At 32.4% G+C, this 23132-nt stretch overlaps 1 protein-coding gene across 6 annotated transcripts in view; it reads right to left on the bottom strand.

The window, feature by feature from the left end:
- KCNH7 (potassium voltage-gated channel subfamily H member 7) overlaps positions 1–23132 on the bottom strand; it is a 405071-nt gene that overhangs the window by 31899 nt on the left and 350040 nt on the right. For 3 of the 6 annotated variants that reach the window (XM_016146430.2, XM_016146428.2, XM_016146429.2), the window contains one exon: positions 16617–16817. In XM_016146430.2, coding sequence (XP_016001916.1) covers positions 16617–16817 — 201 coding nt within the window. The remainder of the gene's footprint in view (positions 1–16616; positions 16818–23132) is intronic. The other 3 variants (XM_016146424.2, XM_016146425.2, XM_016146426.2) reach the window with 1 other exon arrangement.

Below are 23132 nucleotides of genomic sequence, written 5' to 3'. Positions count from 1 at the left end.
TACTCACAGATAAGGATAAAGAATGTTTTAGAAAAAGACCCACAGAATATGGGTTTTGGCCATGAAGTTGCCACAGGTCAATGCTTGTGCAAGTCACTTCATCCGTATTTCTTTGCCAGAGAATAAGAGTCTTTATAATACTGAAAGTTGTCATAGGTTACCAAAAATAGTGTGCCAATTGTTAAACAATGCTCACCCAGCTCCGCATATCTGTTGGAACTCAGACTTTTATCCTGCGGTTTCTGTATTACCTGTCTCAGACCTGAGTTCCTGGGCTCATCTGAAACCTCTCCCCTTAACTGTAGCTTTTGTCTACAACGGGAAATTCTGACAAATTTCCTGCTTGGACTGAAGACTTCTGTAAAATTATAACTTGCCTAATCTTTGTCCATTTCTGCTTTTGCGGCCTAGAGGCTCTTTATTCACTCTTTGTTGGAATCCTAAACAACCCAGCTCTTCTCATGGAACCAGCCCTCCAATTCACTGATCCTGTCTACCTGTCTAAACTGTCACATTGGATTCTAAGCAATGCTACACTGGAGTTAAGCTAGGTTTGGACGCTGTTTTCTGAAGTGGGGCCATTTTATGTGGGGGTGTTATAGTAGAAAAAAAAATCCTATTTCACTGGTATCTTTGCATATAATTTACTTTCTTCCCCTGAAGTCCACTGTTGTGGTCTCAGCATAACCCTCATATGTCTCCATACAGATAAAACTGTAAAAAGTATTATACCAAGTAACAAATCAGATATATCTATTTTTCTTTTAAGATTTGGTTATAACAAGGTACCAAAAAAAAATAATGTTATATGTCACATAAATGGGGAAGATATTGTTTCCAGCATAGGAGATGGAATGAGAATACTGAGCTCGAAGTTGCTATTTCTGGCACTTTACTGAAGTTTCTCAGTTATGCTCTCTGAGTATAGCTTGCATACAGAAGAAAAACGTGTGTGTGTGTGTGTGTGTGTGTGTGTGTGTGTGTGTGTGTGTGTTTGGGGGCATGTGTGTGTGTGTGGTGGACATGCATGGGTGTTTATGCATGCTTTGAGTTGGATGATATGGAAGAGATAGAGAGAGGTAGGTTATTCATTTCTCTGAGTGTGTTATATGAACTATAGAATCAAATAGGCATAAGTTGAAGTCCTATTTTCACCAGTTACTGGCTGTGACTTTGGTCAAGTCACTTAACTTTTCTTGAGATTTGGTTTCTTCTATTGTAAAAATGATGAAAAATATCTACTTCACAAGGTTGTGCCCACAATTGTATGGAAATCATCCCATGCACTTCTGCTATATGTTGTACAAAAGATAGTTTACTTCTGACTTTTCCTTCCTTTCTTCCTTCTCTCTCTCTCTCTCCCTCCCTCCCTCCCTCCTTCCCTCCCTCCCTCTCTCTCTCTCTCTCTCTTATTATGGTCACACATATTTATTGTTCCTGAAAAACTGGTATGTTCTCTTTAGCTAAAAATAGTGTTCTTTCTTTGCTTTCTTTGGTAGATAAGAAATTCTTCACTAAGTTTTGTGTTCTATTACTTCCAAGAGTTTAAGCAATTTGTGCTCCATAACCTCAACAGAGTTTAAGAATTCTTTTACCTTTCATCTCTCTAACTTCTGTTCCCTGTTTCTGACTTGTGTTCAAAGTTTTGGGTTATTTGCAGTTAGATTTTCACTGTGAGTTGTCTTAAATCCTTTTTGAAAGCAGGTTACTAAATCAATTTACAAATATGTTCTTGGAATTCCAATACTCAGAATCATTCACAAAACCTTAAAGGGAACTTGGGAACACTTTTCAACATTGTTTTCTTCTCAAGTGTCCCTGTTCATTGTTGCCATCTCCTAATTTTATTACCGTTAGAAGTGACACCCATTGGAAAGAAGGACCTCAAGTCGGAGGTGCCACAGAGTTCCACAGAGAAGCCTTCGTATACAATGGGAGATACACAGATCTTGGCATGAAAGACTTGTCTAGATTAAGAAACTTTCCTTTGTTGTTAGCCCTTAACCGACTGTCTTAATTTCTTTAAGTCAGGTACATAGCTCCCTCAAGTAAAACTCAACAGCAGTTAGTATTCAGTAATTGAATCTCTTACTAGCCAAGAAGTTTAGATGTCCTAAATAAGTTAGCAGCTTTGGAATCTGGGTTATGCCTAAGTAAAGGTACTTTAAAAAGGAGAATTAAAAGAGAGGGAGCTGTAGTGGAACAAAGGTAGAAGAATTCTAAAAAGAGTAGGAAGAAAAGTATGTGTGTGTGTGTGTGTGTGCACGCGCGCACGCGCGCGTGAGTGTGTGCATGCGCAAGTGCACGTGTGGTTTAGTTTAGTTCCTCTGTTAAACTACCTGACTTAGAACTTCCTCATTTAGCAGTCAAATTGGCATTTTACCAGGCCAAGCAAACCGGCTACAAAGTACAAAATGGACACGACCTGGTTTAGTGGTTGTTAACGATCATTTCCACTACTGTCTAAACAATCTTCTTGTCAGTCATATTCTGAAGCTCTGAGGGTGCAAAGCACATTTTACTGTGCATCTCGAGCCACTGTTTTATTAACTTAGTGTGACTTCAAAGATGACAGAGCATCACCCAGAATCAGTGTCATGGCCTGAACTAGGAAAAGTAGTCCTCGTTCTTTTAGCAAATATTTATTAAGTATCTACTACATACCAGGCACTATGTTAGGCATGGGAGCATGAAAATGAGTGAAACATGTTCTGAAAACATGCCTGGCTCTCAAACCTTTCTCTAAATGCCCAGATTAAAAAAAAAAAAGTTATAGGTTTAACCATAGTTTTCTATGTTTTGCTTTTTATGCCAAATTTGATGTTTATAAGGTACATCTATAATACTAACAATTGTCCAAACAAACCCTCAAGATACCAGTTAATTTAAAGTGAGTAGAAAGCTCCAATTTCACTTTTCTAATATTGACTGTTATAGGGGCATATTTTTAAAACTTCCTAAAGTTTCAGAATTTTTTTTCAAGGTAGTAAAAATTCCATGTCTTTATTGTGGTATAAAGTCACTTGAATATTTTATAGATGGAAAATTAATTTCTCTTTACTTGAATTTATGTAGATAAAACTCTTTGAGACTCTCAAATTATGTAAGACAAATGAGACATTTGTTCTTTTGAGTAAAAAATGCTTTCTGAAATTGTAAAAAAAAAAAAAAAAAAATCTACTCCATAGCTTAGTACTGGAGGATGCAATGTGACATTCAAACAATAATAACCCAACAACTACAAAACAAAATAATGTGATTAAATCAAAATAAAACTTTGCAGAGAGACTGAAAATGAAAATAATGAACTATTCCATAGTAGGCATTTATCAAACATTATCAAACATTAATTCAGAAGTATTTAACTTTATGTTAAACTTCTCTCAAATGTCCAGATGCTGACATATACCTAATAGGATAAATATTACAATATCATTAACATTCACAATGAATACAAAACTTAGAAGTGAATGTATGCTGAAATTAATTAAGCCTTGCAACTTCTGATTTGATATGTGTGCTCATCAAAACATTAGTCTTACTAACTTTTTAATAAGTAAATCTTTAAATTTAACTTTATTTAACCTTATTTATACTAATAAAACAATATATTATCTATATTATGTAATGGGGCCTAACTGAAAAAAGAAGTTTGGTCCAGGTCCATAATAGACTATAATTAGAGAAATGTATCCTGGGCTTCAGTCACTGGAGTCCAAGTAGAGGAATATCATAATTAATGAAGATTTTTCTCATATTTCATGTAACACTATTATGTCACCCTTCAAGGTGTCTGCTTTATATAAAATTTTTCTCTTGAAATAGTTCTTTTATAATAAAATTTCATTGTAATATTGTCTTAGTACACTAACTGTATATTCTGTGTGTGGGAAAGGTGAACTCGCAGTCTCAAACTCATGGTTGTCTTTTCCAGGCAGGAGTTTAAGGTTTCCTTTTGTTCCTAAGGGATCGCCTCCATGCTACTGGCCCCACCTCCACGTGATTAAAGAAAAGGGAGCAACTTATTTCCTTTTTCAACTTTTACCTGGCGGCTGATAGATAAGGATTTCCAAATGTAGTTTAATATTCGCAATATATTGACAGTAAACTTTATTACTCCTTCCTCAAATTTAAAACACAGGAGTCAATGTTTGCTCTTTCTTAGCCTGGATTTCAAAACACTCTCTTAGAGGCTCACATTTTCTAGGTTCTGTTGGAAGAGTCAACAACTGACTTTTTTTTTTTTTTTTAAATCAAGACTCTTTCTAGGCTTCTATAGTGTTTTTAGATGTTGTATTTCCTTTTTCGAAAAGGCTCATATTGTATTCTTTAATAGATATCCCTTATCCAGATGGTATTGGAGAGTCGATCTGTGTTGTAATAAGTGGTTTTTGATTTGTTTCCCACAGCATAGCTATACAAGGGACATTTCTAAAGGCAGGCTGAAAGGACACAGTGAGAAAGGCAGTCTAAGTGTGGTGAATGGTTCTCCTAAACAGTAAATTAATCTTGTGAACAACTTTAATAACTGTGATAACTAAAATTAGGAAATTTTCTGGGTAAATCTCCAGGTCATTAAGAACACTTAAATCATGACAAATAAAGATCAATCAAAACATAATTTACTCCTTATGAAGGAGTAAACTTCAATCATGATTATCAAATAGATTATGTAAGTAATATATTAAATCTTCAGTCTCAATATAAAATATTAAGTCTACAGTCCATATTTTAGGGTATTTTCTGATTTTAATAGAATTATTGTTTGCCATGTGGGCATTCAGTATTTGATAAACCTTTAAGCATTGATAAGATACTAACCTTGCTTTTTGTTGTTTCTAGAAGTTAATGTCTTTCATTAGTGGAACCTATAATTTCGAGGTCATCTCAGATCATGTCATTTCTGTGATTATGGTTTATCATTAAGGAATAGGAAATACATAGTTTTCATGTTTCCTTGGTGGTTACATGTTTAATATTTCATGTTTAACCACTGATCATGATTGGTAGATTTTTTTGGTAGTTTTAAAATACAAATATATAACCCTAGTCTAAAGCTCAAATGGTTTCATCATCTGTTTTCTTATTTTACCTCTATGTGGCTGATGAAAATAAGGAAACTTTTTTTTTTCCTGCATGTGACTTTTCAACATTTATCACATAGTTACATTATTTAGGGGGGAAAAAACAGATGAGCAAAATAAAAACTTGCCACACAAAAATGTGGAAAATAATGTCATAAATCCTGAACAAATTTTGGTACAAGTAAAGGTTCCTTGAAAAATAAAACATAGACTTTCTTCCTGCATCTTCCCCTTTCCTCTCCCGCAGCTCCTGCCTCCAGTTAACAGCATGACTGAGATGTTTCTTTGCTTTCAAGACTTTTGAACTTTAACCAGACCCAAATTAAGTCAGGGCCAAAGAAGAGTTGGAGTGTGGGTGATAATGTGTAAGCAGAGGGGATTTATTGCTTTTACATCCATGTCCTTGTCACCCTGACTCTGGAGTCCTTCTGCTAATTCAGGAAGAGCCTGACTTAAAAAAGGTGCATTACAATTTCTGAAATGAGGTCTCAAGGGAAACCTTGAAACCCACTAGAATTTCTAAAGGTAACAAGAGGAATCTTCACCTTGAGAAGCAATTTTAGGACTTTTTCTTCAACTCCCAATTGCTTGAGAGAGGAAATGAGGGAAGGTATGAACGGAATATAACTAGAGAAGGGGTCTTTTGAATACTTTGCAAATACTTCTTCCTACACAGATTAATTATAAATGAGCTACGCTTACTCATGAAGTAGGGGAATGCCACCTTCAGGTGAGGAAAAGAATGATTTAAGTAACATCTTGCACTTGATACAGCATCTTGAACTTGAATCTAGTTTTATGTTTCAGAAACATTTCTCATGTGTAATAGTGTAGGATCGAATCTTTTGATTCATTTATTAACTTTATATAAGGAGTATAGAGTAGCAAGTAGCCTACTTTTCTTTCATACGTGAACGCTGAAATATAACTGCATTAAAGATTTTTATTTGTGGAAGAACTAAGATTTTAAACTTAATCCCAAATTCCTTCAATTCTTGTGAAATGCCATAGTTGTTCATCAGATTGGATTTCTAAAGTTGCTCCTAGTCTGATGAGATATAAATTGTTTCCTGTTCATTTTATTTATTGGTTTTATCCGTAAGTAACAAAGAATAGAAATTAGCATACATGCCATTCTCATTTTATGCCAGTTAGGGTATTTGTTCTCCCAAAAGATTAGGTCTGTATCATAAATTAGATGACTTGAGCAAACTAGCAGAAGCTCTCAAAATAAAAGTTTTCTTCTTCTACCTATCAGATTTCTGTTCTGTAAAATATTAATTCTGGTTACCCAGTACTCTAAATGTTCCAAACACAGTTGTGTCCTTTCACATTTCTACTTCTACCAACTGAGTTATAAATCAACTGTGTATGTTTTAAAACTTGTTTATGGCAACTGTAGTTGTTAGTGAAATTATATAATTCAATTATATTGTGCATGAAAGAGTGAAATATGTCTAAAGAGAGAGAGCAGGTTTCCTTCCCCCTCCATAGAAATAAAGCTAAATGCTTTGGAAAACCTTGATAAAGGTCAACCATTAAAAAAAAAAATGCAACCGTAGATTGCTTTTATATTAGGTGTGGGTACTTAAACATTTCTGCAAATAGAAATGTTATATAGTCCATAAACTCTGATTATAATCCAAAAAATAAGAAAAAAAATATTAAAAAGTGACCATAAAATCAGAAATACATGGAAATTAAGAGCCACAATCTATGCTAACCATTGGATTAAAGAAAAAATAATTTAAACATGATTTAAAAAGAACATTTCTTATAAAAACCCATGGACGCATAGAACTTGCATTGAAAAGAAAATGTAGTCTTAATGCCTTCATTATTACAAAAGAAAGACTCAAACAATGAAAGATCTTAACATAAATGTTAAGAATAATAGGACAATCTAAAAGTGAGGATTAATGAGGATAAATGCTAAAAATAAAAAGAATAGTGGCAAGGATAAATTAACCCAAATGTTAGTTCCTTGAAAAACTCCAATGAGATACATAAATCTTTCAAGTCCTGCTAAAGGAAAGAAGGGAAAACAAAGATATGTAAGTTTAGGAATGAGAAAGCAGATGTATCTGCTGATACAGAAAAATAAAATGAGTTAAAAGAGAATCTTACACACAATTTTAAAACAATTTTGAAAGCCTAGATGAAATTGGTGAATTCTTAACAAAATATAAATTAACAATATTGACCAAAAAAGAAGTAGAATAAATAATTATCATAGTAGAGTTAGAGTGATGATTAAAGATTTGCTATTAAACCCACGTGAACCACATGGTTTTATAGATGCTTTCTAACATTCAAAGAGCATGTAATCATAGAACAATGACATTATTATTATTATTTAAAATTTTTGTATGAGTTTATTTGAACCAAACTGACAATGTATATCTAGAAGTAAGATCTCAAATGCTTCCTGACCAATGTCATAAAATAGATGCAACATTTAAAATAATTTACTAGCCAGTAAAAACAAAGTATCTTTACTTCAGAAAAACAAGGATATTTAAAAAATATTAGTCTTAATAATAAAGCTGTTTTCACTAAAATCAGCTATTACCCTTCAAAAATGTTTTGGAGAATCTAGTGAACTAAAAAGGCCAATAAATTGTATTTTTAAAAAAGAAAATAAATTTATCTCTTTTTGCTAGATATGATTACATACTTAGAACATTCAAAAGAAAATTCTCAAGGGAATTCCCCCAAAACCCAAACTAAACAAAACCAAACAAAACTAAATTTAACCAAAAAAACCCCAAAAATTCCATCAGAATGAGAAAGAGAATTCAAGGTGACTATAAAGGAGGTAGTTTTACTCTTTATTATTTATAAGTAGGTAAAAATAGAAATATGTAATATATTTCATTTGTTCAACTAAGCTATATAAAATTTGAGAATAATTTTAATAATGAATGTAAGAATTTCTAAAAAGAAAATTATGAAGTATTATTGAAGGAGATTTTATTTTTTAAGATATAAACCAGTGGCTGTCAATCCTGGCTACATATTAGAACAGACATAAAAATATTAATGCTCAGACTTTATTATAAGTAATTCTGATTTAATTGTTGTAGGGTAGAGCTGAAGCACTGAAGTTCATCTAACATATTTTAGATGGTTTTAATATGCAACAGGGATAAGGACTTCATGTTGAAATACCAAAAGTATGTAAAAATTAATACAAAATTATAGAAAAGGAATGGTTAGCAAGAGTTATAGAAAGGGTTTCTTTGTCTTCCCAAGGAACACCTGTAAAGAAAAGTGACCAGCTAATGACAAAATATTAGTAACTTACTCATGGGAAAGAGACTAAAGGTGTGGAGTAGTTCCTATCTATGGAGTGTTTTTAGTTAAAATGTAACTAGTCTAGATTGCTAATGGTAATCAAACCTTTCATCAATAGATTTATAAGAGATGGCTTTCTGGAAAATGTCATTAAAGCTACTTCCAGATTATAAAATGTGGATGTTTAATGACCAAAAGAGTTTCTCTCAGCTTAAGTGTTATGTCTTCACATACATACACTGTTTACTCCTATGTTAAGTCTGAACCAGAACATATACTAATATGGCAAGAAAGGCTGTCCACACTTTGCTTATGCCTTATAATTACATATAGTCTTGAAATTATTAGTAGATCTTGCTACTGGTTACAACTTCTGATTCTGTGAGCCAGATTGGAAATTGATCTTTGGATTATCTCACAAGCCCAACATTAAGTTATTGAATAAAAATAGTCATATATTTTATATAGAAGAATAAGTACTCTCGAATAGCCAAAAAAAAAAAAAAATTAATACAAGTTGACCTACCTTGTCAGATATTAATGTATGGTGTAAGCCACTAAATATAGAATGTTATATTGCCATAGGAATAAACAAATAGAGATATGTATCCCAATTATATCTGGTAATTTAATGTATTAAAAAGGTGGTATTTTAAATCAATAGGAAAAAGAATGACATTTAAATTCTACCAGTACTACCTTCTATTAATGTGAAAAAAATAATTTATAAAACTTCATTTTAAACAGATTACAGAATTTTCTTTTTAATCATATAATGAAAGAAAATCTAAGAAATTAATTTTGTAATTTTTAGGTTTAGTGAGATCTTTGAAAAACAGGACAGGATTTCAGAACTATATAAGAAAATGTAACTAATTGGATCATATTAAAAATCTAAAGAAAAAAAAAACCCTTTAAGTCCAAAAGATATCTTAAATAAAAAACAACATGTTAAAAAGATATTAGGAAACAATTTGCAGTATAGATGACAGATAAAGCATCAACATTTATAATTTATAAAAAGTTCGTATAAAATGATAAGAAAAGGTAACCAAAAATATGTAAAACTGCTGTAAATAGGTAATTCATAGAAGAAACATCTTGATTAACCATACTTGTTTTATTATAATGCTCTGCCCTAAGGGCTGATGTCAGCTACTGTAGAATATTAAGCACAGCTTACAGATAAAGCAGATAAAATTTGAGTTAGATTCTGAGCTAAAGCTCCCATCTAAGGAAACACTACTAAGTTCTCATTTTCCTGGCATCTACACATTGTGATTCACAGTTCAAACTAGACAGTGGTTAGAAATGGACCTCTATGATCCAGGAATAATAATTATACCTATCTGAAGGGAGTTCTTGGCTTTATCTTCCCATTATGATAGACTAACTACATATCTACTGGTATGTTTCAGTTCTGTGTGTGTTATAGAGTATTATGATCTAATCTTACCAGGAGAGCGGGAAAAATGAACTATGAGATATATGTAAATGCTGTATAGCTCTGGAGTGTTAAAATGCATCACTGGAAGTGCTGGACCCCAAGTAATAAAGGTTTTAATCAGATAGCGCCAACATTATTGTAAAGTTTTGCTGGGAGTATACTGCCTGACCAATAGAAGCTAAAGATGTAAACTAAAAGAGGTTCCTTGGGACTACCTGGCATGAAAGAGGCAATGATTATATATATATTTTTTCATCTACACTCATCCATATGATTAAACCAAGAAAAACAAATAAATATACATAATTTCTTCTGAGTACTTCTGCCTTAAGGCTATATGATCAATTGGGTTAGATGAACTACTTGTGCTAATTTTCACCCCTAAAGAAGATTTTAAAAATCTGATATATTGAGTGGAACATTTATTATCCATTTTAAATATAAATTCTCAGGCCACTGAGAATGTCCCAGACAATTCTTCCACTAAAGAAAATATTGGAATTTCTTTGGGAGAAATTGTGGATGGTTCGATTCCATTAGGTTTAATAAACGCTGAGTTACTCTGATATTTGAATTAAAATGGACTTAGTCATACAAAGAATATTTTAAAACTGAATTTGATGTTACTCTATGTTTTTACTATTGGCAAAACCTATGTTGCATATTAAGTGACCATAAACTGAATTGTTTGAATTATTCCTATGTTCTTATGACTCCAAAGAAAGTGTTCGAAAACACATCACACTGTTGAGCAAAATAAATGTCACTCTAGAGTTCTGCTCAAATAGTACCATCATTTTAAAGAGTTAAAAAACAATTTGAGACATCATTTCCACCTCCCTAGTACTGTAAGGGGAACATTAATAGAGAAACTGAAGCACAGAAGTGTGTTCACTGCCTCAGCGTGGCATTTCTGTAATAACTGTTTTTCTTGTTTAAAGCCCCAGGCCATGCTGTCATTATTTCTCTTGGTTCAGAAACTGCTACAGATCAGATCCCACTGTTGTTGAACTCACTTTGCAAGGAAGCAGCATGGTGCCAGCAGTAAATAAGTCTTTCTTGATGATGGTTGGAGACCAGGATAAAGTAACCATCATCATTTGTGAAACATGAGAGCACATATCATTTGCGACCTGAAAATACCAGATGCCTGTCTTATGCTTGATATCGTCCATGTCAGGGGGCTCCAGATGGTATTTATTGTTTTTTTTTGTGGTATTTTAGAGACTTTAGGGTAAATAACCTTGGTGAAAAATAGGAAGGGCATGCCCTTGCACTTTCTTAAGCACCTGTTGTTCATGTGCTGGCTACAGTAGGCAAGTATGTATATTAATAGTAGATATCCTGCCAATGCAAAATTTTACTACCTACTCAGTTTCTGTGGAGCCAGGCAATTCCTATCAATGAATCAACATGCAGACGAAAACATCTTTTAAAGTGCATTGTAGAAAACTATTATTTTAATTCAACCCCTAAATGGTAACTAGGTTTTACAGAAAGCTAAAAGATGTTGCCAGTTTTGAGGGTAATTATCATTTAAATGTAGGTTTTGCTAATCTCCATGTCCCCTTTCTTATTAGGCTATTTGGATCAAAGTGTAGAGAACAGCATGTGTTTTATTTTACTTAGGCAATATTTGCAGTGCTTTCTTCAACTTGATTGCTAATTTTGAACTTAGGCTTTTTCGTTCAAATATTACTAGTCAAACAAAAATATCAATCTAAATTGTCCAGGCTTACCTATGCAAAAATTGTATCATGCTGTTGATATCTTTAAACATGAGTGATTTAATTTTTGAAGGAAATCTTAGAAACAGGGTCCTTGCCTAGTGGCGCGGTAGTTAGATATGAGGGCATCAAATTTTTAATTATTTTTATTTATAGCTCTATGATTCTAATCAGTCAGAGTTGTTCATTGACCATATTTATCAACTTCAGTATATAAAGAATCATTAGAAAAAGGTAAAGTGGAATAAAAACAATATGGTGAAAATAAGCTATGCTAGCTTGTAAATTTTGCTTTATAGTTTTGATGAAGTTTAATATCACGAGGATTGTTTTTATATGAGTCACTAAATTGAACATAACTGAAAGAGTTCGCAATTACATTTCACTATGGTTATCAAAACAGCCCACGAGTAGAGTAGATTTGGATGTGAAAGTTCGGCACAAATTAAGTCATTTTAATAAGTGCAGAGAATGGGTACAACACGGTCTTTGCAGGAGTAGAGTTAGAATGTGGATGAAGACAGGTCAGTGTTGGTAGTTAAGCACATAATAGTAGACAGTAATAAGCAGTAATAAGCAGTAGTCAGTTAAGGTCAGTTGTTAGTTAGTGAATGCTTCTCTGACAGATAACAAAGGAGCTGGAAAAGAGTAGTGGAAGAAAAGGAAATCGAATTTTTAGTAAAATCCTCCTTAGAAATCTCATCAGCCACATGAAGTAAGCATTACTATGAAGCAATATCAGTTCTTCATTATCTTCTTTTCCATTTTGATTGGCTTTGTTTGATGGGCCCATTATAAATGTATGCTATGTCACTCAGAGCCCCACCGTGATTCTAAGCATTTTCAGCCTACCGGATTGACTCTTGATTGAAATCTCTAAAACTTTTCCCTTTAACTTTGCCACTATTTTACACCTCCTCTTTTCTGAGGAGTTAATTTAATCTCTGCCAGACCAAGGAGCCTGGACCGTGTGGTGCAAGTGCTGTGGGGTTTACTTCCGTAATCCTCAAAGCCAATGCCTTCACCCATTCTCTCTTTTTTTTCCACCCCCCTTTAAGGAAGCCTCGCCTATCTGCCATGATGAAGAATTTATACCACTTCTTAGGTTCTTATTCCAACTCCTTCAACATCCGTCTCTTAAAACTGCCTCCATTAATGCTCAGGCAAAAACAAACAAGCAAACAAACAAACCTCCCAAACTCAATTGTTCTTTTTTTCATAAAATAATTTCTGGATTACCTGCCTTAATTCTGCCTTGCGCTCTCTCACATATGTGCCTCTACTCCTGTTCTTGTCTTTACCTGAAATGGTCCCCTTTGGTTCTCTGCCATCAACAATTCTTCCACTCATTTAGTCCAGTGGTTTTTGAATAGTATAAAGCAGATGGCCCATAAGGGAGACTAAGAGGTCCATGACACGGAGCAAGAGAATGAGCAGCAGTTGGACTAGAACATCCATCCTCCAGCAGGAAAATCTCTCATAATAGTTGATTTACACGTTTAGCATATTTGAGTTCTAATGTTTTAAAAATATTTGAAAATGACAAGTTTAATGAAATCACAGAGAGATTAAGTGACTTGTCCAAGATTAGTGGCATATCGAGAGTTTGTGCTTGGATCTTATGAATTCCTATTCTATATCTTTTTTTTTTCTTTCTTTCTATTAGACATTACTAGGTTGGGAAATTTTTAGCTAAGGAATACCATTTGTTATTAAATGTTCAGAAGGTCTTTCTTTCATGCCAATATAATTTTAAATTATGGAGTAATTTCTGTCATAATTGATTATTTCTCTCCATCCAGAATGATGTATAGACCATGGTTATTGGGGCCCTTCCTCAGTCGTGCCAGACTCTTGTGTGTAATATGAGGTCACTTGATTCTACACTGACCTGGAAGGTCATTTTCAGTTCTTGGAAATTCTGTGACTAAAATCTATGTATATAATGTTAGAGTGTTTCAGATTAGGTTAGACGACAGCTTTGATTTGAGGAAATTCCTAGACAAGCCTTCTGTCTTATTCTGAGAATGCATGTACTTCTTAATTAGTCTAATTTCTAGGAGGATAAGGGAAAGGGTTCTCTAGACTTGATCCATAGACATCTTTGAAACAATTTACTATTCCTAAGCCTAACACGCAAAAGAACACCCTCCTTTAACTAGTTTCACTATCCTGACCCTTTTCCTTTTGTACTCTGAAACATTCGGTTCATCAGAAAGAGAGCCTGTAAGTATTCCCAGTATGCTTTTGGTTCTGGAACATTCTGATAAGAGCTGTTTCACAAAAAGCAAAAGATGCAGGAAATAAGGAATATGGCTGCACATTTTAGGTCAGTTCTTTCCTATGTTTTGTAACCTATTAGGAAATCAAGTGTTTTTAGCTATGAAAAATAATTTTTAGTCAATTAATACAGGGCAATTGGATATCTTGTACCTCATTTGGACATGATTAAACAGCAAAAATGACCTGAAATGTTTCATGAGAAATTATATTTAAGGTCATACTTAAATGAAATTAGGCGGAATGCTGATGTAAAATACAACATAAATTTGAATCACTTGAAATTATTATTAAATTGCAACTTACTTAACAATTAACTGACAAGACACAGAGATTTTAACAATGTGGTTTTGGAAGTTAAAAAAAAATTACTTAGATTTTTTTTTCACTTCTCAATAACCTAAGAGTTTCATTGATTTTCTCTAATCAACTTTGTTTTACACATTGTGCTTAATTAGCAAACTTCTTCCTTTTGCTGAGTTTTCAGACTTATCTTGCACTTTGATGTTTTACTCACTTTGCAGTCATAAGATGAGAAATGTAGACACTGTGTACAAACAAGAGGTTCGTGCAAAGTCAAGCTCTTAAAACCACATGCAAGACTCAGTGGCACATGGTTTAGAGCTCACACACTTCAGGATCATGTAATACAGGCATGCAGATGGGGGGAAGAAAAGCACCTACATTGTGAAAATAGAGTATGATGAAAGAGAATGACATTTTCTTTATGACAATTATCTAATGCAAACCGTATACCCATAACCTTTACCAGAGTGGAGGAAGGGGCATATAAGTGAATTTTTGTGGGGAGAGGGAAACTGTACAGAAATGTTACTAGAGGTCAAGTCATTATTAAAGTTAAGGGTTTCTATTCTGTACTTGGCCTCTTCCAGGTTATCTTCCCCAAATTCTTGCTTTGCATTTCCTCTGCTAAATCATGCAAAAAAGATCAGAACTAACATTGGAAATCATTTAACAAGCTCTAAACCTGACAGATAACAAGGGTATTCTCCACAATTTACACGAGAATTAAATTGGATATAAATACCTCCTGTTCTTACCGGTGGGTGTTGTGATTCCATGTATTAAGGTGTGAAGCAGACAGGAAAGAGATAAATCTTTCATAAGTACATTGTAAATAAATAGGCAAGTGGTATATAAACCATATTTATAGGTAATAGAGTCAAACAATGAAAGGTAAATAGTTGTCACAAAATAGACTTTATCACAAAAAAAAAGGTCACAAAACTAGAATTATATGAAGAGAGGAGCTATAATAAATAATTGTTTTTTAGTTATTGAAATAATCTGGCAGTATGAAACAATAAAATTGAGTGACACTAATTTTGATTAAAAATTCTTGATACTGCTTTAGCCAACCCAGCATTAGAGAATCCCCAAGTTTCTTTAAACAAAAATATGGGTAGAAATATATAAAAAGTAATCAATTTATAAGTTTTTTTCTTGTGAGATTAAAGTGTTGCCCTGGTGAGATCAACTTATCAACTAAATTTTCATAAGGAACTTTGGGATATTTAGAAATAAGTCATAGAGCTCAGTTATGATTTTGCATGAAATTTGCTGATTGATTAGCTCCCTGAATTAAAATTTTTATAATGGCATGCCCTTACTTCTCAGTCAGATATCTCACACGAAGCTAAGATGATAAACTTATCCATATATAAATATGTCTTTCAAATTGGGAAATATTTGCAATGCTTTCTTCACCCTGACTGCTAATTTTGAGGTTTTGCTTTTTTTTTTTCAGAATATTACTAGTTAAATAAAAAAAGTGTCTACTTAAATTACATAGGTTAACTAATGCAAAATTGTATTATGCTGTCAATGTCATTGTATGCAAGGGGTTATATTTTTTCTGAAGATTCTTAAAAACAGGGTCCTTTCCTAGTGGAAGGGTAGCTATATAGGAAGGCGCCATAGTTTTAATCTTTTTAAAAATAGGTCTATGGTATGCTATAGAAATTCATATAATTTATCTTTAGCAATAAGTTTCTATAAGCCCAACAACCAGGTTAAAATAATGTGTATAATTTTTCTAATAATGAAAAGAGCTGTATAGACCATAGTCATGTTAATAATTATGTTGATTTTTAAGCATTGATAGAGGAAAGGGTTATGAAAAGTGATCATTGGTATTAAATTTGCTTAAAAGTTATGAAAGAATCCATATTTCCTTTTGAAAGAAAAGATGCATTAAATGAGGTACAGTAAGAGGGCATATAGTTATTTGTTTAAGATATAGAAAAATTACCTTTACCATAAAAATGAAAGTTCCTATCATAAAATATTTATGACATATTTAAGATCCCTAACTTCTCCCACAAATCCTCAAAATGTCTTGTTTTTTTTTTAGAGTGTTAACCTTGGATCTCTGGGAACATCGTAGTCATTACTGTTTACTTGCTATATCTTAATGCACAGGGGTCCAACTATTTTGCAGGAAGAAGGGTTCTGGCAGCTAGGCCACATAAAAGCCCAGGTCCCAGCTTAGCGATGCTCACTCTAACCAGAGTGGGAGCTCTACTGTACACAGTTATATCAGTTTGCATCATGTTATAATGCCTTTGCCACACAGTATAACTAGAATATAGCACCATGCAATGCCATGAATTGAAAATGAGAGACTATCTCCAGGGGAGAAAATAAACATTTGAGAGAGGAAAACAAAAGCAAAGGGTTCAAAGCTGGCGAGATTGGCTTTTCTATTTTGACTGGAGCTATAATGCCTGTGGAGCTTCCATTTTGGAAACAAAATACATACCATGTTCATGTCAATGCCATTGGTATAAGTCCATGCATGTTGGAAATATTCTTCAAGCCGTTGCCTCAGAGGATTGGGAATTTGGTGAAAGCGAATGAACTCTTTTACTCGCAGCATTTGCATGTGGTACCTGGCAGTTCCCGAGTATAGTCTTTGGATAATTGCAGATACATTCCCAAAAATGCTTGCATACATTAGTGCTGGATTGGATAGAAAACAAAGTTATGGGGGAAAACTGCACTTGGGTATATTGTATCTTGTCAGAATCTCAAGTACGTCGATTTTTGATTATCTCAGACTAATTGTGAGGATTTACCACTGGCCCATAAGGGGGTGGGGAGGGAAGTTAAGCCAATACTGTTGAAGATTTTATAATGTTGATGATAAATCTGGAGAGAAGTATCTAAATTCACCATAGATTTTAAATTAAAGTAAAAAAGGAGATTGTTTACAATATCAACTTGTAAGTTAGAATGCTGATTAGAGACAAGATGCATTTAGAGTACACATTTTGTTTGTAATAAGAAGGTATGTTATCAGGCTACCATGGATAATTTTTCTGAAGTTGCAGTTAAAATGTTAAATTTTAATTTGTGGCATCCCTGCCTCTCAGCCTAAAATTTATCCTTGTAATATTAAAAGTCTATCATAAATCTTAGGATTATTTTGAATATTCTGAATTTACTATGGAATGAAACATTGTTTTAAGGAACTCATACTTTCCTTAGAGAATCTATTTGTATATAATTTTCAATCTATTAAAATTCATTTTTATAGTATTTCTGTATGAGAAACAAATATCTTAGGATATGAGAATATTGTTTTATTTTTGTCAAGAAAAAAATTACATCTTTGTTATTTCATCTATGGGAAGGTAGAAACTGTTCTGGCAACCCTTGTTATATATTCAGTACTTAAGTGAAATAAGTGTTTCTGAGCTAAAGCTTTATGATTTAATATAAACTTTTTAAGCCATCTTTCTTCAATTTGTATTCAGTTTCTAATAATCATAAAAAGTTCTGAATTCTGTACAGAAGGTCACATCATGATACAGGATCTATATCTTGATATTTTGGTGTGTGTCAGAACATTAGAGAGAGGGTAATACATGTATAAGGCACTGCAACTGCACTATACTAAGCAGGTGGGAGAAAAAAACAGACAGTTTGCAGTGTTTGATTCAACTATATTCAACCAACACATTTTTTTTCCCCCAACGCAGTTTATAAAACATTACTTCTATACATCACTTAATCATTTTTAAAGTAGATTTTGGCCAGAATGAGTTATCTTCTTGATCATTTGCTTTCTTTTGCATCTTATCTTTGTCTTTGTTTAACGTGGTTTTTGTTTACCACGCGTGTCCCAAGCAAGAGAATGTCCCAGAGAAAGGGGTGGGTCTTTGCTTTTATCTATTTAAAATGATGAAAGTTGGGGAGCTATGTGAGGTTGGGATGTGTGAAAGACAGTCAGTTTCAGTGCAGTAGGCAAACTACTCAGGCTGTATCTTCCATAGAAAAAAAGACGTGAGCCTAGTTTGAGTAAATAAATAGTTGATTAAGGAGGGAGTTAACACTACTTGCCTGAAACTGATTCCTATGATCCAAGGAGGTTCATGTGAAAAATATGTTTTACTCTTCCTGATTTTAGTGTTAGAAATATTTACGCATGCTGTTATGTCTCCAAAGTACCTATCATATTTTCAGGAAATAGTACGGATTAAATTCACTTGATTTAATCAGAGGACACATAACATTAGATATTTTTCCTAAATCACATAATTACTCACAAAGTCAAGTGAAACATTCTTATTTCATTTTTAATAATACTGTGGTTTTATCTCCATGCTGCCATAAAAATGAATCAAAACGTTAGTTTGAGTCATAAACCTGTATTTCCACTTATTGATAAGATGGTAAAATCTAGATTATAAGTACATAGATGAAATCATAAATGACCTGTACTTCTCTTAAGAAATTCTATGCTGATGGCTTTTTAAATTACAATAAAGACATGGACTTTTTTCCTATTTGGGGGGAAGCAAACAGAGCTAGAGGCTGTCAGCAAAAGAGAAGCACAAAGTGATTAGATTCTATACACATTATTTAGTTAATGTCCATCAACTGGCATAAAATATGAGTCAAAAGCAAATTGGCATACTATATATAGGTGTTTTCTTTTCTCAACTCACCATTTTATTTAGCTTTCCTTAATAGGAGGGTCTTATTTTCATCACAATGATTTGTTTCAAGTTTAGATGTTATCGAAATAAAGCACGCATATCTTAAAACTTCCTTCAGCATACTACACCCCAAATCTGATATGCTAGCCAAACTGATTAATTTAGCTGGTCATTGGATATTAGCTGAAATAATCTGATAAAGCAAATACACTTGCTTATCTACATGTTATGCAAGCTTAAAAAATTGTATCAAATTTTTTTATTGATGTATAATTTACATATAATGAAATGAATGTGTTTTAAGTGTATAGTTTAATTTTGACATATACAGTCTTGTAAACACAATCAATATATAAAACATTTCCATCATCCCAAAATATTTCTTTTGTCCTTTGGCTGCCTACCTACTCATTTCTGACCCTAGGAAACTACTGAGCTCCTGTACACCATCAAAAATTAGTTTACATTTCCTGGGATTTCATATAAATGGAATCAAAATGTACATGTTAATTTGTGTCTGATTTCTTTTACTATTATGTTTTTGAGATTCGTTCTTTTTTTTTTTTATCACTTTTTTGCATTGCATGGTTATACCACAGTTTCTTCTGTAGCTGCTTTTAGTTTTTAGCTATTATGAATAAAACTGACATAAACATTTGCTATAAGTCTTTGTTTGAGCCTATGTCTTTATTTCTCTTTTAAACACCTAGGAGTGGAATTCCTGAGTTGTGTGGTATGTTTAACTTTATAAAAAAACTGCCAAACTATTTTCCAAAACTGATGTGTCATTTTATACTCTTACAAGCAATATGTATGAATATAAGAAGGACCACCAAAATCCACCCCACTGTGCCATTTCTAGCTGTGGGGTGCTCTGTTTATACTCCCAGACTTCTTCATACTCTGTAGGCAACATGACCTCTGAATGCAATATCAGAATGATGAAACGGAATGGTGTCTCAATTCTAACACAGTTTAGTAGCATTGACTTCCCAGAACACTGTCAAGATGAATTCTGACCACCTGGCTCTGAATCCTGCCTCATTTTTTTTTTTTTTAATTAAACTGTTTAGTTTGAGACAACTGTGGATTCACATACAGTTATAAGAAATAGTAGAGAGATCCCTGTGTCCTTTAACCAAGTTTTCTACAATGGTAACATCTTGCAGATTAGTACAGTATCAGGATATTGACATCAGTCTACACCTCATTCAGATTTCCTGTTTTCCTGTTGTACTCTCATGTGTGTGTGTGTGTATACTTAATTCTATATAATTTACTGCATATGTAGTTTCATGTACCCACTGCCACAGTTAAAACACTAAAGAGTTCCATCATCGCAAGCATTTTCTACGTTACTCTCTGTAACCATATTCACCTTCCTTCAGTCTCCTTCCCTTGTCTCTAATCCATGACATCTACTAATACATTTTCCATTTCTCCAATTTTTTTCATTTCATAAATAGACTCATACAGTAAACAACAATAAAAAACAAACAAACAAACAAACACATCAGCTGTTCCACAAACTTTCCAACATTTGATATTATCAGTTTTTTATTTGAATCATTGTATTAGGTTTATAACATCTCACTAGGGTTTTAGTTTGCATTTCTTTGATGAATAACAACAGTGTTTCATGTACTTATTGGCTATTCATATGTATTCTTTTGTGAAATGTCTGTTTAAATCTTTTGCTCATTTTTAAATTGAGTTGCTTTATTGTGGAATTGTAAACATTCTTTATATAGTTTGTATAAAGTCCTTTATTTTTACCTAAGTATTGAAAATATGGTTTTCGAACCTATATTTTGCTTGTTTTTTAATAGTGTCCTTTGAAAAGTTGAAGCTATTAATTTTGAGAAAATCCAATTTATGAATTTTATTTCGTGGCTCAGGATTGTTTTCTTTGTTTCAGTTTTAGTAATTCATATCATTCAAAGAATTTGTTCATTCATCTAAATTATCATATTCATTATAAAATAATTCCCAATTTTATCTTAGCTTTTTGTCTTTAGAATTTGTAGAAGTATCTTTTATTTCATACAAGACACAAGTAAAATATGACCTCTCTCTTCATATAATTGGAGATTTATCAATTTTATTAATCTTAAAAGAGCCAAGACTTACTCCCATTAATTTTCTCTATTGTTTGTGTTTGTTATATTTTAATATTGTTACTCATTTCTTTCTTGCTATTTATATTAGGTTTAATTTGCCTGTTTTACTAGTTTCATAAGACAGAAGCTTAGATTTTTGATTTTCGAGCTTGCTTTTTTAATAAAAACACTTAAAGTTATACATTTCAGTGACTACTACTTCAGTTACTTCTTACAAATTTTGATACATTTTATTTTCATTTTAATTCAGTTAAAACTATTTTCTAACTTTTAATGTGATTTTTTTTTTTTTTTTGAATCATGTCACTTGGAATGTGTTACTTAATTTTCAAATATTTGGGGATTTTCCAAATATCTATCTATTGTTTGTTCTTTTTTTTTTTTTTTTTACTAGTTTCTGGTTTGTCTTGTGTTCAAAGATACCCTGTGTATGATTTAATATTTTTAAACTTATTAAGATTTCTTTTTGGGTCTAGAATATGATCTGGTTGGTACTTGTTTTATAGTCTATCATGGAGTCTGTCTAGGTAACTATTCCACAGATGCAAGAAAAGAATGTATATTCTGCTGGTATTCTATAATAGCCAATATGCCAAATTAATTGATAGCATTGTTCAAGTCTTTTATATCTTTACTGATTTTCTGTCTACTTATTTTATTAAATACTGAGAGAAGAGTGTTGTAGCTGCTAACCGTAACTGTGAATTTGTCTTGTAAATTTGTCTATTTGTTCTTTAGGTTCTGTCAGGTTTTGCTTAATTTAATTTAAAGCTCTAATAGGGCACACACGTTTAGAATTGTGGTGTTTACTTTATCTCTGGTAATAATTCTTGTCCTGAAGTCTAGTTTGAAATCGATAATGCTCCTTAGATTTTTCTCATGATTAGTATTTGTATGTACAACTTTTTCCATCTTTTTATTTTACCTATGTATTTATATTTTAAATGTTTCCTTTAGACAGCATATGGCTGAGCCTTTTTTTAAAAAAAAAATACAATCCAACAACTTCTGCAGTTCAATGAGTTTAGATTACTTAAATTTAATGTAATTATTAACATGGTTGAGTTTAAATCTACCATCTTTATACTTGTTTTCTACATTCTCCCTTTTTCTTATTTCCTGCTGTTTTTTTTGGATTTATTATTATTTTTTATTGCATTTTCATCTTCCCTATTGGCTCATTAGCTGTGTCGTACTATTTACAATATGCATTTTAACATCACTCTCAACCTTAAATAATGTAATACTATTTAATGTATAATCTAGAAATTTTATGACAATATACTTCAATGTCCTGTTCTCATTTTTTGTGCTATCACTGTCAGATTTTTACTTCTACATATATTATAAAACCTACAAATTTAATATCACTATTTTTGCTTTAAATAATTATTTTTGAAGATATTTAAAAATGAAGAAAAATCTTTTAAATTTATCCAGTATTTAATATTCCTAGTGTTTTTTTCATGCTTTTTCATAAACTCAATTTTTCACTTGGTATCATTTTCCTTTTACTTGAAGAACTTCATTGTTTCTTATAGCCTTCTCATAAAGAATTATGTCAGATTTTATTTATTATTTTTGAGGATAGTTTAATTAAACAGAAATTTCTATGTTGACAGATTTTTTCTTTTAACATTTTAAAGATTTAATTTTATTGTTTTCTCACTTGCATTGCTTCTAATAAGAACTTTGCTATCGACCTAATGTTTTTCCTCTGTACATTGTGTGTTTTTCCCCCTTTGAATTGCTTTTAGGATTTTTTTCCTCTTTATTGTTAATTTTCAGTATTTTGATTAAAACGCACCTTGGTGTGTGTGTGTGTGCGCGTGTTTAACCTGTTTCGGATTTACTGAACTTCTTGGATTTTTGGTTTATAATTTTTACCAATTTTAGAAAAATTTCAACCATTTCTTTAAAAAATTTTTTTTTTCTTTCCTACCCTTTTTTTTCTGGAAGTCCTCACACATATTTGCTCAAGTGCTTGATATTATCTGCTACTTCCATCATCTCTGTTAAATTCAGCTATAGCTTAAAAATTTTTTTTTCTCCTGCTCAAGGGTTATGTTTTCTTGTTTAACATATCTATTAATCTTTTAATGGATGATAAACATAGTAAATTTAACGTTGTTTATTGCTTTATATTTTTTGTCTTCCTTTAGATAAGTTGCATTTGTTCTTGCAGACAGTTAAGTGAACCATAGATCAGTTGC

The sequence above is a fragment of the Rousettus aegyptiacus genome, unplaced genomic scaffold (assembly GCF_014176215.1).
Source record: "Rousettus aegyptiacus isolate mRouAeg1 unplaced genomic scaffold, mRouAeg1.p scaffold_m13_p_2, whole genome shotgun sequence".
NCBI lineage: Eukaryota > Metazoa > Chordata > Mammalia > Chiroptera > Pteropodidae > Rousettus > Rousettus aegyptiacus.
This window is presented reverse-complemented; position numbering and strand designations above follow the sequence as displayed.